The 18,521-nt window shown below is 40.0% G+C and overlaps 1 protein-coding gene across 14 annotated transcripts in view; it reads left to right on the forward strand.

The window, feature by feature from the left end:
• Positions 1-18,521, forward strand: part of LOC102135438 (NACHT, LRR and PYD domains-containing protein 12-like) — a 52,962-nt gene that overhangs the window by 24,530 nt on the left and 9,911 nt on the right. For 5 of the 14 annotated variants that reach the window (XR_012430255.1, XR_012430257.1, XM_065537767.2 and 2 more), the window contains exon 1: positions 15,165-15,253. Coding sequence is in view for 4 of the 14 variants with exons in the window: in XM_074029885.1 (XP_073885986.1) it covers positions 13,835-13,929; positions 15,165-15,254 (185 nt within the window). In the remaining 10 variants the exon portion in view is untranslated. Of the gene's footprint in view, positions 1-8,193; positions 8,265-9,697; positions 9,743-11,970; positions 12,009-13,721; positions 13,930-15,164; positions 15,255-18,521 lie in introns of those variants that run through there. The other 9 variants (XR_012430254.1, XM_045383892.3, XR_006695357.3 and 6 more) reach the window with 6 other exon arrangements.

Here is an 18,521-nt window from a genome sequence, read left to right on the forward strand (position 1 = left end):
TGGTTGACTTCAGACTGCTGTGCCAGCAGCGAGAATTTCAAGCCAGTGGTTCTTAGCTTGCTGGGCTCTATGGGAGTGGGACCTGCTGAGAGAGATCACCCTGGCTTCAGCCCTCTTTCCAGGGCAGTAAATGGTTCTGTCTCACTGAGGTTCCAGGTGCCACTGGGGTATGAAAAAAACTCCTGCAGCTAGCTTGGCGTCTGCCCAGTCGCCCAGTTTTGTGCTTGAAACGCAGGGCCTGGTAGTGTAGGCGCATGAGGGAATCTGCTGATTTGCAGATTGCAAAAACCATGGGAAATAAACGTAGTATCCAGGCCGGGTAGCACAGTCCCTCATGGCTTCCCTTGGCTGGGGGAGGGAGGTCCCCCGACTTCTTGCATTTCCTGGGTGAGGCAATGCCCCGCCATGCTTTTGCTCGCCCTCTGTGGGTTGCACCCACTGCCTAACCAGTCCCAGTGAGATGAACTGAGTACCTCAGTTGGAAATGCAGAAATAACCTGCCTTCTGCATTGGTCTCGCTGGTAGCTGCAGACTGGAGCTGTTCCTATTTGGCCATCTTGCCTGTACTCCAAAATTCCTTCTTGCTTGGGGGAGATTAGTCTTTGTTCCATTAAAGCCTTCAATTGATAGTATTAGGCCCACCCACATTATACCCTTTCATTTTTTAATGTTAATTTGTGCCTTCTTTATTTTTGAAATCATACTTGACAAAAACTTTTGTATTCTATTAGTCTTTTCAAGTAAATATTATTTCTTGTTATTGATCCACTCCATGGTTCTATTATTGTTTGCTTTCTACTTCAGTAATTATTAATTTCATCTTAATTATTTTTATTTTTTACTTATTTTTCTTAATATTTAATTTTTGCAGGTACATAGTAGGTGTATATTTTTATCAGGCACATGAGATATTTTGATATGGGCATGCAATGCTTAATAATCACATCAGATTAAATAGGGTATTCATTACCTCAAGCATTTATCCTTTGTGTTATAAACAATCCAATTATACTCTTAGTTATCTTAAAAAGTATAATTAAATTATTATTGACTATAGTCAGCCTGTTGTGCTATCAAATACTAGATCTTATTCATTCTATCAATTTTTTTGTACCCATTACCCACCTTCACTTCCCAGACTCTGGTAACCATTCATCTACCCTCTATCTCCATGAGTTCGATTGTTTTAATTTTTAGATCCCACAGTAAATGAGAACATGTGATGTTTGTCTTTCTGTGCCTGGTTTATTTCGTTTAACATAATGAAATAATGCTTATTTCATTTAGCATAATGACTTCCTGTTCCATCCATGTTGTTGCAAATGACAGGATCTCATTCCTTTTTCGTGGCTGAATAGGACTCCATTGTGATATGTACCACATTTTCTTTATCCATTCGTCAGCTGATGGACACTTAATGTTGCTTCCAAATCTTGGCTGTTGTGAACAGTGCTGCAATAAACATGAGAGTACAGATATCACTTTGATATACCGATTTCCTTTCTTTTGGGTATATACCAAGCAGTTGGATTGTTAGATCATATGGTAGCTCTATTTTTGGACTTTTAAGGAACCTCCAAACTGTTTTCGTTAGTGGTACTAATTTACATTCCCATCAACAGTGTACGAGGACTCCCTTTTCTCCACATCTTTTCCAGCTCTTGTTATTGCCTGTCTTTTGGATGGAAGTCATTTTAATGGAGGTGAGATGATATCTCATTGTAGTTTTGATGTGCATTTCTCTGATGATCAGTGATGTTGAGCACCTTTTCATATGCCTATTTGCCATTTGTATGTTTTCTTTTGAAAAATGTCTATTCAGATCTTTTAGCCATTTTAAAATCAGATTATTTTATTTTTTTCCTATCGAGTTGTTTCAGCTCCTTGCACATTCTGCTTATTAATCCCTTGTCAGATATATAGTTTGCAGATATTCTCTTTCATTCTGTGAGTTGTATCTTCACTTGATTTTTTCCTTTGCTGTGCAGAAGCTTTTTAACTTGATGTGATCCTATTTGCCCATTTTTCCTTTGGTTGCCTGTGCTTGTGGAGTATTACTCAAGAAATTTTTTTTGCCCAGACCAATGTCCTGAACAGTTTCCCCAGTGTTTTATTTTAGTGTTTTCATAGTTTGCGGTCTTAGATTTAAGTATTTGATTGATTTTGATTTTATTTTTGTATAAAGCAAGAGATAGGAATCAAGTTTCATTTTTCTGCATATGAATATGCAGTTTTCCCTGCACTATTTATTGAAGAGACTGTCTTCCCCAATGTATATTCTTGGCATCTTTGTTGAAAATGAGTTCATTGTAGGTGAATGGATATTTTTCTGGGTTCTCTATTCTGTTCCATTGGTCTATGTGTCTGTTTTTTGTTGTTGTTGTTGTTTGTTTTGTTTTTTTGTTTTTTTGCCAGTACCGTGCCCTTTTGGTTACTATAACTCTGTAGTATAATTTGAAGTTAGGTAATATGATTCCTCCAGTGTTATTCTTTTTGCTCAGGACAGCTTTGGCTATTCTGGGTCTTTTATGACTCCATATAAATTTTAGGTTTGCTTTTTCTATTTCTGTGCAGAATGTAATTGGTGTTTTGATAGGGATTGTGTTGTATCTGTAGACTGCTTTGGGTAATATGGGCATTTTAACAATATTAATTCTTCCACTCTGTGAACATGGAATATTTTCCCCTTTTTTGGTGTCCTCTTCAATTTCTTTCATCAGTGTTTATAGTTTTCATTGTAAAGATATTTCGCTTCTTTGGTTAATTCCAGGTATTTAATTTTATTTTTGGCTATTGTAAATGGGATTTTTTTCATTTCTTTTTCAATTGCCTATTATTGTTATTGTGGTAAAATATACATAACATAAAATTTGATATTTTTACCATTTTTAAGTGTAGAGTTCATTGGGATTACGTAAATTTACATTGTTGTTCAATCATCACCACCATCCATTTCCAGAACCTTTTCACTTCTCAAACTGAAAGTTCACAACTATTAAACAATTACTCTGTATTACCCTTTTCCTCAAGCCCCTCATAACTTTTGGTCTCTGAATGTAACTATTTTAGGTAACTTATATCAGTGTAAACACACAATATTTCCCATTTTATGTCTGGATTATTTCACTTAGCATAGTGTCTTCTAGTTTATCTATGTTGGAGCATGTGTCAGAATTTCCTCCTTTTTAAGGCTGAATAATAGCCTATTATACATATAGACAACATTTTGTTTATCCATTCCTCCACTGATGGACATTTGGGTTGTTTCCACCTTCCCATTTTTTTTTACAATTGCATTTTTATGGATTTATTTACTTGATATTTTTTTATTCTATTCACATACCTGAAAATTTACCTCTGTTTTGAAGTGTACCTTTTTGTGATATTAGTATATTCGCAATGCTCTGGAACTATCACAACTATCTAGTTCCAAAATATTTTCAACACCCCAAACAGAAACCCTATACCTGTTAGCAATCACTAGCAATTCTTCCTTCCACCACCGTAGCCTCTGGCAACCACAAATCTACTTTCTGATTATATGGATTTGCCTATTTTGGATATTTCATATAAATGGAATTTCACAATATGTGGCCTTTTGTTTCTGGTTTCTGTCACTTAGCATAAAGTTTTCAAGTGTCACCTGTGTGTAACTAACATGTATCAGTACTTCATTCCTTTTTTTTTTTTTTTTTTTTTTTTTAACACAGGGTCTCACTCTGTCACCCAGGCTGACTTAACACCACATAGAAGCTGCCATGGCTTATGGCTTGTACCCTCTGAAGCAGTGGCTGGAGCTGTACTTGGGGCCCTTTGAGCTGGTGCTAGAGGGGCCTGGTTGGGTGGTGAAGTGTCTTGAGGCTGCACAAGCCAGTGGTGCCCCAGGCCTGGCCCCCTAAACCATTCTTTCCTCCTAGGCCTCTGGGACTGTGATGGGAGGGGCTGTCCCAAAGACTTCTAAAATGCCTTTGAGGCCTTTTCCCCATTGTGTTGGATATTACCACTTGAATCTCTTTTGAGTCATGCTAATCTTTCCAGTAAGTGGTTGCTGTGCAACCTGCTTGGATTCTTCCCCTGAAAATACTTTTCTTTCTCTGCCACAGGGCCAGGCTATACATTTTCTAAACATTTGGACTCTGCTTTTAAATGTGAGTCCCAACCTTAAGTAATTCCATTGCTCCCATATTGGATCATAGGTTGTTAGAAACAGCCACACCACTTCTTGAATGCTTTGCTGCTTAGAAGTTTCTTCCACTGGTACCCTAAGTCCTCACTCTTAGGTTCAACCTTCCACAGTTCCCTAGTACCAGGGCACAATGCAGCCAAGCTCTTTGATAAGGCATAATAAGGGTGACCTTTCCTCCAGTTCCAAATAACTTTCTTATTTCCTTCTAAGACCTCATCAGCCTGGCTTTCACTGTCCATGTTTCTATCAGCATTTTGGTTGCAACCACTTAACCAGTCTCTAAGAAGTTCCAAACTTTCCCTCATTTTCCTGTCTTCTGAGACCTCCAAACTCTTCTAGCCTCTGCCCATTACCCAGTTGCAAAGCTGCTTCCCCATTTTCAGGTAACTTCATATTAATACCCCACCCTCAGTACCAGTTTTCTGATGCCAGCATCTGCTTCTGATGAGGACCTCAGGAAGCTTCTAATCATGGCAGAAGGAGAAGGGGGAGCAAGCTCATCAAATGGTGAAAACCAGAGGAAGACGGGGGAGGTGCCACACTCTTTTGAACAACCAGATCTCATGTAAACTCAGAGCAAGAACTCATTTATCATCAAGGGGATGGACCTAAGCCATTCATGAGGGATCCACCTCCATGATCCAAACACCTCCCACCTGGCCCCACCTGCAACGCTGCTGATTACTTTTCAACATGAGATTTGGAGGGGACAAACATCCAAACCATATCAAATGGTAATCATGTGAGGTGATGGATGTGCTAATTAGCTTGACTGTGGTAATCATTTCACAATGTGTATGTATATATATCAAATCATCACACTGTACATCTTAAATATACACAATTTTTATTTTTCAGTTATATCTTAATAAAGGTGGAAAAAAATTATAGCATTTCTTTCCCCTATTTTTGGCTGCATGCATACCATGTAGAGTCATCATATAAAGTTTTTCAGTTTGTTGACTTAAAAGGCACAGGACCAAGAGTGTGGATGGGGACTGCAATTAACCCATACTCTGCTCTCTAACTTGTATATCCTGGTTTGGTCCTGCCCCATCCAAGAGGAAAGAGCACCATTTCACCATTTTGTAGTTCAGCTACTTTGAGGACACATCTTAGTATGATTTGTCTTCTTGAAGAGGCTACCTTTTAGTACTTTGTATAAATACCTTATATGTATTGGTGGAAATCCTAGAACAATGGATACTATTTTCTTATCCTGGAATTCGGGCCACCTCACAGCCTTTAGTCTAGCTGAGACTAATAACCAGTTATAAAATGCCCCTCATAATTCTCTCCAAAGGTCTCGTGATTGTAACCGGGTCTGTGGTATAATTTTTAAATCAGAATTCTTCAGTTGCAGACCACAGCAATTGATTTTGCATAACTTAAACAAAAAGGAGTATTTAGAAGGATATTGGAATTACTCAAATCTAAATTGACATGCTGAAAAACAAGGCCTCAGGGAGGTCAGGAACCATCGAGCTTGAGACATTTAGGTAGCAGAACCTCAGTCTCTATAGTCCCCAGTCAGGTTTAAACATTCAAGGATGGGGAATCTGATTATTTCACTAAGAGGGATGGGATCTTTCATCAGAACAAAGGTCAGTGAAAGAATTCTGGACAAACCAAGCAATAGTTACCAAAGGAGACAAAAAAAACAAGGTGTCAACATCCAAGTGGAGATGTTGAGTAAACCTTTAAATATATAAGTCTGAATCTCAAAAGAGAGGGCTAGACTGGGATAAACGATTGGGAATCATAAAGATAACTGAAATAATGGGCATGGTGTAGATTGCCCAGAAAGAGAGTGAGAGGCCATGCAACCCTCCAGCTCTGTTGCCCGAGGGCAGGAGCGCTTACTACACAGTAATTGTAGCTGGAGGAGTGTTCCTATTTGGGGGAGTGCAAAAAAGTATTCCTAGAGATTGGGAAGAGTGTAGGGTATGGGACTATAACACTGTGCTGAGAACATTCTGTTTCATAAGAATGAACTTGTTATGTGGAGATTTTAATGGAATGTAACATCCTTCTGTCAAAGTTACAATAAATGCCATCTTATTTTTTCTGTAACATTTATCATTTATATTGCACCTGGGCCTGTGTTGAGTGTTTTATGAGTGTGATCTTATTTAATCCTCACAACAAATTAATGAGGTAGGTATTATTATCAACCACATTTTACAGTTCAGTTACTGAAATCTCAGAGAGTTTAAGTAATTTACTCAAGGTCATATTGCTGAAAAGGGTAGAAATGGGACTTAAGTAAGGTCTACCAGAATTTAAAAAAATTTCTACTCTATATTAGATGATGCAGCAATACAAACATTAGCTATGGTTTACGATTCTTGAGCCCCTACTGTGTACCATGCAATGTGCTGAATACTTTATCTTATTTAATCTTAATAAAACATGATACAGAAAGTACCATCATTATCCCTCCTTAACTGATGAAACTAAGACCTGGAAATATTAATTTCCTGGTTGTCACACAGTCAGTAAGTGGTAGAGTCAGTACTTGAAGACATTTGCTTGATTCTAAGGCCTATATGTTTCACCAACACACACTTTTCTCTAACAAAAATAACCAAATCTTTTAACAGTGGCTCTATTCCCTGGCTTTGCACTAGAATCACCTGGGAAGCTTTAAAAAATGATGCTGAGCCTTATCATCAAAGATTCTGATATAATTTAACAGTAATGTGGACAAGTCATTGGGTTTTTAAAAAGCTATTCACTCATTCAATTTATTTAATAAATATTTAATGAATGTCTACTCTGTGCCAAACACTTTCTAGGCATTTACATTCTAGCAGGATGTATCAGTTAGCCATTGCCACAGTGATGTGTAACAGCAACCACAAAATTTCCGTGGCATGAAAAATTAATCACTTATTAAGCATTTATCTTCACAGATCTGGAGGGCAGCTGAGACTCAGATTATTAAAGAGGGCTCTGTTGGGTAACTTTATTCAGGCTGGGGTCACTGTGCTTTCCTGCTGCAGTACTGTGGGTAAGCTATGATGGTTCTGCTTCATGTATTTCTCATCCTCCTTAGACCAGTGAACTAGCTGGGGCTCCTTTCTCTGTGGCTTCTTTCATGAATCATAAGAGATGACATGTCCAACTCTGGGTTCACTCCATTAACCAAAGTCTCATGACTGAGCTCAAAGACAGGAGGTGGGAAAATAAGCTCCATTTTTTGGTGTGTGGATTTGCAAAGTTCATGACAAAGGTGGAGAAAGGGGCCAGTCATTCAATTTAGGTGGGAAAGACTAACAAAGAACAATAAGCATGATACATAAGTAAATTATCAAGTATATTAAAAGGTGATAAGTAATATTTCAGGATTCTAATGTGTAGCTAGGACTGAGAACTACTGATCTTACAGTGTTAAACCTGGAAAGAAACCTGGTCTAACATTCCTTGAACCATTTTCAAAATAGTAAAGCAGACCCTTCTCCCAGAAAGGAGAAGAATCTTATTCGAGGTCCATGGATAGATAGAAATGGAGCTAGGACCCAGGTCTTCTGATTCTTTAGACTATTTCTCTTATACCACAGTATTCCAATCTGTAGTCTTAGAATTCTCCCTTTATTGATGGCACCAAAAATATGTTGTGGAAGGACATCGTCATTCTTACTTCTCTTGATCTCAGACATTAGGGGTATGCTACCTAATTCCTATACTTCTCTTAGTGACTCAATTCAGAGCCCAATTTGACATTCTCCATGTTTGTACCTTTCAAAACTTTATACACATTCTATCCTCTTTCAGCCTTTTTTTTTTTTCTCTTCAAGTTGAAGACTGTTCGTTTTGGTCTGTCCTCGTGTGATTCCCCAGGGTCCTACCTCAGCTGTCTGCTTGGTTATTGGGCCTTGTCTTTTCTCCAGCTCTCTAATGCCTTGAATGAAGAGTCTTTCTTGAGTTACTTTTTTACTCTGAGCATCCACTAGGCCTTATAGTCATTGTTGCTGTTTTGGATTACAGTCTTCTTGATTTGCCAGGATGAACAATCAGAAGAAAAGAAAATATATGGAACTTGCTTGTACCTGGAGTTTATTGTCTGGAGAGAATGGTGAGTAACTGAATGAAGTAAGAGAGGGTATATACTAGGTAAGCCTATTCATTGTCTTTTTCTTGTTTCTTTTCCTCATACCCTTAGAGATTCTTCTGAAACTTTAAAATTTTGTTAGATGTGAATTACTTGGATACAGTATTTACCCATTAATCTCTTGAAACTGTCTCCACAATTTTTGTGTTGCCTAAAATAGGGATAAAGAAAGAGAAGAGGCAACTGTGGTTTCCGTTGTTTTCCATAATCCCCCAAAACATTTACAATTATAAAAGACTCCAAGTCTCTTCCTTTAATGTAACCATAGCTTTTCAAAGGACACAGCACAAAAGAACAAAGAGTGAAGACTGCTGGAGTCCTTCCTCTTGTGGTTGATTCCTGAAATCCAAGGAATGTTTAGTTGTGGGGAATAGAAACCAGTTATTCTCAACAGACCACTCACTTGCCTGCTCATTTCTGTGACAGTCTCATGTCTGCCCATCCACACCCTGCTTCTTCCCATTCACCTCTTAGCACCCATCTAGTCACAACTTCTTCCCAACTCTAAGTCTTACTCTTGCTTTTAAAAGTGTGCAAGTAGTAAAAAATTATAGGAATGTGGAGTTGTGTGTGTGCTGTGTATTATTATTTATATATCTATATGTAAAGTATCTGGATTGAGTGTGTGTAAAATATGTATTTGAATGTAAGTCATCATATGTATCTTATATATCTATCAAATTAATAATCAGCAAAGCCCTGTTCTTTAACAAGTTAGGCTCAATGGAAACCACAACAGAAGCAAGAGGGTAATATTCACTGGAAAGAAAATAGCAGAAAACAATCGCTTCAAATAATGTATGTGTCTTTAAGCTCATGCTGAAAATTTTCCTTATTGATGATATAAATTAAAATATCCACAGCTAAATATATGCATAAGGGAAATTCTTTTTTTTTAAGAGATAGGGTCTCACTCTGTCAGTCAGGCTGGAGTGCAGTGATGCAATCACAGCTCACTACAGCCTTGACCTCCCAGACTCAAGTGATCCTCCTGCCTCAGTCTCCCAAGTATCTGGGAACACAAGTGCACACCACTACACTTGGCGGATTTTTTATTTTTTGTAGAGACAAGGTCTCCTTATGCTGCCCAGGCTGGTCTCAAATTCCTGGGCTCAAGTGATCCTCCCACCTTAGACTCCCAAAGCCCTGGGATTACGGGTGTGAGCCACTGTGCCCAGCTGGGAAATTCTTATGTTTTATTTTATGTTGCATATTAGCTATAAAATACCTTTGTGGGTAAGTTAGAGAAGATGTGAGATGATTTACTTTCTTCGTTGTATTTCTATTTGGGGAGCAGCATGAATGGCTGTTGCAGTGTGGCAAAATTTCTGTGCATTTCAGGTTTTGGTATAAAGGTGTATTTGTGCTACTCCTAACTCTAACTCTTTCTTCCACAGTTGCTTCAAGTTCTCTGGCTTCATTTTCATGTAAAGAGCTTACAGGTAGATGTAGATGTCTTTTCTATTTTACTCTCTTTTTCTGTTTTGAGAATAGTATCTTCCAAGAACCCAACTACCCATCCTTGCCCCACCCCGCTTCTCTCTAACTTTTCCCCCTTATCCACTGGGGCAGCAATCATTGCTTTTTTTTTGGCAACTATAAAGCCCCAAACTGTCACGACAAACAGGGCTTCTATATCATATAGAATATATTCAAATACCTATTCGAATACTGATCAAGAGCTAGATGTAGAAACTTTTATTCTGAGAAAAGACCAGTCCTCTTCTGGAATTATCTAGATCAGGGCCAGCAAACTATAGCTAGCAAGTCAAACCCAACCAGTTGCCTATTTTTGTAAACAAAGCTTTATTGGAATACAGCTATTTGTTTACATATTATCTATGGCTACTTTCACAGTAAGATGGCAGAGTTGAGTAATTGCAACAGAGCCTGAAAAGCCTGAACTACTTAAGAAATTTTACAGAAAATGTTTGCCAACCCTTATCTAGATTAGCATTCCCCAAACTGAGTTCTAGGAACAGTTTTGCAGTAATTAATAACTTTGCTGTTAGAAAAGGGTTCTGTAGTCATTTAGGACCAGAAAACTTCGGGTTAAACACAGTTAAACAGCCTTTTTCAACTGTAGGAGAGTTAAAGAATGTTTCATATGCTAGTACAAGAGCCTTTCATATGCTTATAAGCATTGAGAAATTCTAAGAGACTAGAGGGTGCACTCCCTTCTTCAGACAGTTTTCCAGGGAACTCTGATTTGGGAAATGCTGGCATAGACATTCACTTAATATAAGTTTGTACTTGATGTCACTTACTAGTATTGGACAAATTACTTAAAGCTATGTAAAGCAGCACTGGCTACATAATTTGTGGGATACAGTACAAAATGAAAATGCAAAACCTCTTGGTCAAATATTAAGAATTTCAAGAGAGCAACAGCAGAGCATTAAACCAATTATACATCCTTCTGAGTGTGGAGACCTGTGTGACTGCAGAGACTGCACACTCATGAAGGTGGCCCTGGTTATAAGTTTCAATTTCCTCAACTATCAAATGTAGGTAATACCTATTTCATGGGATTATTGTGAGAATTAAATCAGAAATATACATAAAGGTCCTAACAGTGTCTGTCACAGAATAGGCAATAGTAACTTGTTTGTAATCCAAAGGCATTTATAGCCATGTTCAATAAATATTTATTGAGTGTCTGTTATGTGCTGGGCTTGGTGCCAGGTACTCAGGGTACTTATTATAAAGGAGATAGATAAGGCCCCTGTCTTCAGGTATATTATTGTATAGTAGAAAAGACAGTGAAAAAGTAAATGAACAAGACAGTTATAAATTGTGATAAGAGCTATAAAGGTAAAAATATGGTGCCAGTAAGGGAAATAGTAGAGAGGATCTCCTTTAAATTGGGTGGTCAAACAAATCCTCTTCTAGGAAGTAATATTTGAGATCAGAAGGATGAAAACGAGCTTTGCATGGGAACAGCAGGAGGAAGAATGTTCCAGGTGGAAAGATTAGCTAGTGCAAAGTCCCTGAAGTAGGTGAGAACATGGCATTTTGAGAACTGAAAGTAGGCCAGTGTGTCTTTAACGTAGAGAGCAGAAAAGAGAATGATAAAAAATGAGGCTGAGGAGGGGAGGTAGAGAGGGCCCAGATCATGAGAACACCTTGTAGGATGAGAATTTTGGATTTTATACCAAGAACAATGAAAAGCTCTTGAAGGATTTTGGGCAGGGAAGTGACATGATCTAGTTGGTATCTGTAGAAGATTGTTTTGGCTGCTGCATAGGAAGGAACCAGTAGATGGGCAAGAATAGATTAGTAGGATGCTATTTGGTCAGTCTAGGAAGGAGGTGACAGTGCCCTAGACTTGGGTGGTATTTGAGGATATAGTGGTAAATAAATGGATTCGAGGCTTATTTTGAAAGTATAAATGTTAGGCCTTGCTAATTGATTGGATGTAGAGGATTGAAGGAAAAGTACTCATAACATTTTTCTGAGCAACTGGATAGCACCACTTAACTTTGACAAGATGCCTGAGGAGGGTTTTGTGTGCGGGGACAGAGGAGTGTAGAAATCAAGAACTCAGGTTTAGACATGTAAAGTTGAGGATCCTTTGGGACATCTAAGTGGAGATGGTGGTGATGGAGGTACTAGTTAGAGTTGTTGTCTGGGATTCTGTAATTACTAACTCTTGCTGTCACCACATTAGATTACTGGGAAATATTCAGAAGACATCTAAAAGAAAAATACCTAAAGATAGGAGTTGATAAATGTTATCACCATGGCAAGCATACAGAATCACAACTGCTTCTTGTAAAAGACCATGGTATATCAGAAGAGACACCATGTGGAATTCCTCAACAAGATCATTTTATTGACATGGAACATGTATTTGATCCTAGTGAAGAGGGCTCCAGCTCATCCTGAACTGTGGTGCTTCAGGGATGTGCTGGGACTGGGAAACAGCTGTGGTGCACAAGTTCATGTTTGACTGGGCAGCAGGAACGGTCACTCCAGGGAGGTTTGACTATCTCATCTATGTCAACTGAGAGAAATCTGCCATATTGCTAACCTTAGTGCTGCTGACCTTATCACTAACACTTTTCAAGATATAAATGGACCAATCTTGGACACTATTCTCATATATCCAGAGAAGATTCTGTTCATTCTCGATGGATTTCCTGAGCTGCAGGACCCTGTTGGTGACCAAGAAGAGGATCTTAGTGTTCACCCCCAGGAGAGGAAGCCAGTAGAGGGTCTCTTGTGCAGTTTTGTGAGGAAAAAACTGCTCCCGGATTCCTCCCTCCTGATAACTGCCCGGCCTACAACCATGAAGCTCCACTCTGTTAAAACAACCTATCCAGGCAGAGATCTTACGGTTTACAGATACTGAAAAGACAGCATATTTACTGAGCCAGTTTTCAGGTGCTAATACATCAATGAAAGTCTTTTACGATCTTTGAGAGAATGAGGACCTTGACTTTATGTCTTCACTTCCCATCGTCTCCTGGATGATATGCAGTGTCCTGCAGTCACAGGGAGATGGTGACAGGACTCTCTTGAGGTCACTTCAGACCATGACTGATGTGTATTTATTCTACTTTTCCAAGTGCCTCAAAACCCTTACAGGCATCTCAGTATGGGAGGGACAAAGTTGCCTGTGGGGTCTTTGCTATTTGGCTGCAGAAGGTCTGCAAAACCATCAGGTTTTGTTTGCAGTCAGTGACCTCAGAAGACATGGGATAGGAGTGTGTGATACCAACTGCATTTTTCTCAGTTGATTTTTGAAAAAGGCTGAAGGAGCTGTCAGTGTCTATACTTTCCTTCACTTCAGTTTCCAAGAGTTCTTGACTGCTGTCTTCCATGCCCTGAAGAATGACAATAGCTGGATTTTTTTTTTTATCAAGCAGAGAAAATGTGGCAAGAAATGTTCTAACAATATGGAAAAGGTTTTTCATCACTAATGATGCAATTCTTATTTGGCCTCTTGCATAAAGGGAAAGGAAAGGCTGTGGAAACTACTTTTGGAATAAAACTTTCCCCAGGACTTCGAGAGGGGTTACTGAAGTGGACTGAGAGAGAAATGAAGGATAAGGCTTCTAGGTTACAGATTGAGCCGGTGGACCTGTTTCACTGTTTGTATGAGATTCAGGAAGAAGAAAATGCAAAAAGGATAATTGATGATTTACAGTCAATTATACTGCTTTAACCTACCTATACAAAAATGGACATTCCGGCTATGTCCTTCTGTGTAAAAAGCAGTCACAGTCATCTGTCAAGTGTCTCTGACGTGTCAGCACCTACTTGGATTTGAAGAGGAAGAGCGAGCCTCAACATTCGTGCCACTAGCCTTGACACTTAATCAGTGTGTATATCCATTCTTTCCTCCAGTTTTTGGCCTTCCCAGACAATGGGGACTGTACTAGTCACTCTGTGTGTGTGTGTGTGTGTGTGTGTGTGTGTGTGTGTATTAGTATTCATTGTCACTGTGTGGATGTGGTTTGTAATTCTAAAGTGTTATGAGCATGTAAGGTCATCAAGTTGATCATTCAGGACTCTGCTATTTTGGTGTAATGACCATTCTGGAAAAAGGTATAAAACCTAACTTTCAATTGGTTGTCACTCTCCTCTACATATACTTCATCACTGAGGCCTCACGGAACTTCAGGTTAGTAAGGGGCAGAGGTACACTCCTGTATGATCTTGCTATAAATCCTGGTTATTTCCACCAGAGCTTGCAACTTCACAGAAGGTCATGAGCTGAAGTTGAAAGAGGCTTAGGTAAATTACTTTTATAATACGGACTCTGTATACCATAAAATACAGTCCCACTGGCTTATTGACTAAAGCAGCAAAGAAGACTTATACCTGTGTTATCTAGAAAATGCTGTAAGTCAGTTCTCAATATGGATTAAGATTGATAATGCTTCTCCCTTAGTTTTCAGGCCAGTTGAGGGGCAGGGGACTGGGAGGAGAGGGATCAGAAGAAAGCTCCACTTGAGGAATGAAATAACTCAAGTTGTATCACTTATAGTTGTATTTCTTGAGTGGGCAATAGCATAAAGGTGGAAATGAGCATGGGGTATGTGGGTTTGAGGGAAATGAGAGGGAGGGAGGCATTAACAAAAATTTGTGTTTGGAACTAGAGGGGGAGGTTTAATGGACTCAGAATTGTGAAAGACCTTGCCTACAAGGCCTTGACCAATTCTGTGTATGTATATAATATACAGCTTTATTCCAGCTGTATATTATAAAGTAAAATAATGGACTGATACATTTAAAGTTGAAACACTGATGGCAGCAAAGCATCTTCTGGTTCATTCTGGGTTTTCAGAAAGTCAACCTTAGATGGAGTCCTCCCCCATAACCCTTATTGCCTTTGTCAGAGGGTTTAAACTCTTATCAAAAATTTAACCCAACATTCTTCTTTCCCAAGCATATTGGCTATGTAAAAGTTTACTATTGAGCTTTCCTGGTTTTTAATTACTGTTATTAATTCTTCTATTAGTACTAACAACCAAGAACCAGTTATATTGTAAAGTTAGCTTGGGCAAGTCACTTGATGTCTCAGAGCATGTGCAAAACGGTGATTATAATACTTGTTATTGGATTAAGGGCCAGATAAGATAATTTGTGAAAATAAAGTGCATACCTCAGTGCCTGGCACATAGTAACATGGTTTTGGAGTCAGACCTGAGTAATGACCTCAGTTCTGTACCTACCTATGTGACCTTGTGCAGATTACTTTTTGTGCCCAAATTTCCTTATCTGCAAAATGGGGTAATACTTCTTAAGGTTTTGGGAAGGGGTAAATTAGTACTACTAGCAAAGTAACAAAAGTCAAATAAGCCTTTTACTTAAAGTTTTATTTTAAATTACTTTTTATTTCCTCATCTCTTTTAGGTCCTTTCAGCTGTGCAGTTTGCCAGTGTCTCAGCTACACCTGCTCTGCCAAGCACTGCGTAATCCATACTGTAAAATCAAAGACCTGAGGTAAGTTGAACTTTGCTTTAAACTCTTAGGTATTTGCAGGTAAAGATTAGGTTGCTAGAAATTGCACTCCCAGCTGACTGGACCTGAAAATAAAATATAGCTAGTTTTCGGCTTCTCCACAGTGGAGCAACAAATGAAGAGATGTGCTACAGGCCTAGAAGGAGCAGGAAGGAGTCAGGCACAGATCTCTGCCCGCCCATCCTGCCTTTTCCCCTTTTGTATGTACTGTTTTTCTGTAATGAGTAAGTGGACGGTTTTAACACCTGAGAGATAGATTTGGGTGTGCTGCCCCACTTGGATCTGCCACCCCTTTTCCTCCTAGACTGCCACTGCTCTCCCCCTTAGTTTTCTTTCAGTTGGGTCCTATCCTACTCCATGCAGCTTGACGATCCTTTTCTCTCCCTCCATTTCCCATCTTCACCCACTAGTTATTCCCCAAAGTACCCGAAGAGGATCCCACCCCTGCCCTGCCCTTCCATCTTCACTTACTTCCAAGCACTTTGTCCACAACACACACACAAGCAGGTGCCCCCTTGTTTTAACACCCCTTTGCCTTATAGATCAATGTCTGCTCTTCTTCTTTCCTCCAGTACCAAAGGAAAAGGCAGCCCTTCCAAGCCACCCAAGCCAGTAAATTCACTTATTTTTGTGAATACTTATTTTACTTTCATAACACAGAAGTATATAAAGAAAGAAAAGCCCTCCACCCAACTGCCCCATACCCCATCCCACCCTATATCCCCATACCCTGCTGCCTCCTATCCCCTGACCCTGAGCCCGCCAGGTACCTTGTTTGCTAAATGTATTTCCAGACCATTTTATATGCTTACACAAACATAAAACTGTAACATAAGACAAACATGAATATATAAATTTATAACATTCATATACACACAGAACTTTGGGTTTTTTTTTTTTTTTTTTTTTTTTTTTACAAAAACAAACGCGACCTTGTCACATGAATTTTTTTTTTTTCATTTAACAATACAGGGGCCATGCCTCTGATACAGTATGCAAAATCTACCACATTCTTTCACATGTTTTTTGCATTTTCAAGCTTTCTTCAGCTATCTCCTTCTCCATGGCTCAAATTTCTCCCATATTCAAAAGAACCGGCCAGGCACGGTGGCTCACGCCTGTAATCTCAGCACTTGGGAGGCTGAGGCAGGTGGATTGCCTGAGGTCAGGAGTTCGAGACCAGCCTGGCTAATATGATCTCTACTGAAATTACTAAAATTAGCCAGGCGTGGTGGCACATGCCTGTAGTCCCAGCTACTCGGGAGGCTAAGGCAGGAGAATCACTTGAACACGGGAGGCAGAGGTTGGAGTGAGCCAAGATTGCGCCACTGCACTCTAGCCTGGGCAACAGAGCGAGACTCCGTCTCAAAAAAAAAAAAAAAGAAAGAAAGAAAGAAAAAAAATCCTCTCTCAACTGAGTATCCCACTTCAATCCTTCCCTTCACAGCCAAGAATCCTTGAGGAAGAGCCTCCCTCACTGACTCCACATCATCCTCACTCACTCCTCACTTCTGCAGTTTGGCTTCTGCCCCTGCCACTCCCCTAGATCTGCTGGAAGATCCAAAGTAAATGCCAGACCCAATGGATACTTTTCAGCTCCTATATGAGAGGGCCCCTCAGCTTCATTGACCTTTTTCTCCTAATTCTTCCCCTGTTCTGACTTCTCCTAAGTACCTCATTTTCCAACCAGGGACAATTTTGCCCTCTAGTGGACATGTGGCAGTATCTGGAGGCATTTTTGGCTGTCACAACCCGGGCTCTGAGGGGTGGATACCCTTGGCAACTAGTGGGTAGAGGCTAGGAATTCTTCTAAACATCCTACAATGTACTGGACAGCCCCCTGCAACAAAGAATTATCCAGCTCCAAATGTCAAGAGTACTGAGATTAGGAAACCCTGCCCTAGAGATGTATAAAGAAACTCAAAGACATTTCTGAAAACTGCAGGCTAGGAACCTGACCCTCAATCCTGATTATTGTTCATCCCCAACAGGAAAAAACCTAAAAATCAAGTTTAGCTGCAGCAGAGATGTCCCAGGGCCATGACAGCTTCTTAGTCTCTATGTCCACAGGTCCTGGGCAATGTCCAGGGCTCCTTCAGTTGTGTCTCAATCTGGTCCAGGTGGAGCTCCTTCTCATCCTTCCACCTGTGGGCTAAAACATACATGTAGCCCCCATCAACAAAACTTAGTCATCAGAGGGAGAGAAGCAGACTAACCTGTCACCTACCCCCTTACCCTACCCACTCCTATCCTCCTCCACCTCACCCCTTCCCTCTAGAAGTTGATTTCCCATTGGGATATGTTTCTGTTCTGTTCTACATTTCTGAATTCACTGAGAGCTTTGTAGCCAGATTTCCCTCCCACATTTATCATTGCGGTGGTGGGTTGGGGGACAGAATCTCTCAAGATGGCACCATGCTTTGGTTCATAGTCTAGACCAGCAAACCCTCTGAGCACTATCAGTTGCTGATTCACCTCCTTGGCAGTGGCGGTTCTCTTTTCAGATCTGACTGTCCCAGGTTCTACTCACTGGGTACTGGAAAGGATTCTCCTATCATGGGGCCATACAGTCATAGCAGTCTGCACCTGCATGATGCTGGTGTCTTCTGTAGGTAGGTCTAAGGGATTCCCTTAGGAGTGGCAAATCTCTGCTGTGTTGATTTGAGTCAGGATGAACCTGGGGTTCATCCCAGGCCTGTTTTGATTGTTTCTTGTGCTATAACTCACTCAGAGCATGAATTGATTGTTTCTTGTGATATAACTCACTCAGAGCATGAATAAACTTCCTATCCAGTTCATTCATGAAAACTCTTGGGATTCAGGAATCTCCACTGCTCACCACACCCTGATGCAACTCCCCAGCAAGTCCCACCATTTTCTTTAATGGTCTTTTGTTCACAATTGCTCTTCTGGTACAAACGTCTGACTTGGAAATAATCTTGCTCTCAGAACAGAAACTCACTCAAATTAGTTTAAAGTAAAGGGGATCTGTGTAAAGTAGATTTTCATGTAGCACAACTACAGGAAGTGAAAAGTGATTGGGCCACCACTACTCTCCCCCTCTCTCTGGAGTCACAGGATGAACTCCTCTATGCCTGTCTGCTCCCTGAAACCTCATACTGGTGTCCTCTAAAAGACACTTGACTCTGTAAAGCATCCAGTTCTGTTTCCCCACAGCCAGGGCCAGGCCTCAGCTATGGCCTTGGTGTCCATGGCTCTGACCCTGGCCCCAACTCCAAGTGACCCACT

The sequence above is a fragment of the Macaca fascicularis genome, chromosome X (genome assembly GCF_037993035.2).
Source record: "Macaca fascicularis isolate 582-1 chromosome X, T2T-MFA8v1.1".
Taxonomy (NCBI): Eukaryota; Metazoa; Chordata; class Mammalia; order Primates; family Cercopithecidae; genus Macaca; species Macaca fascicularis.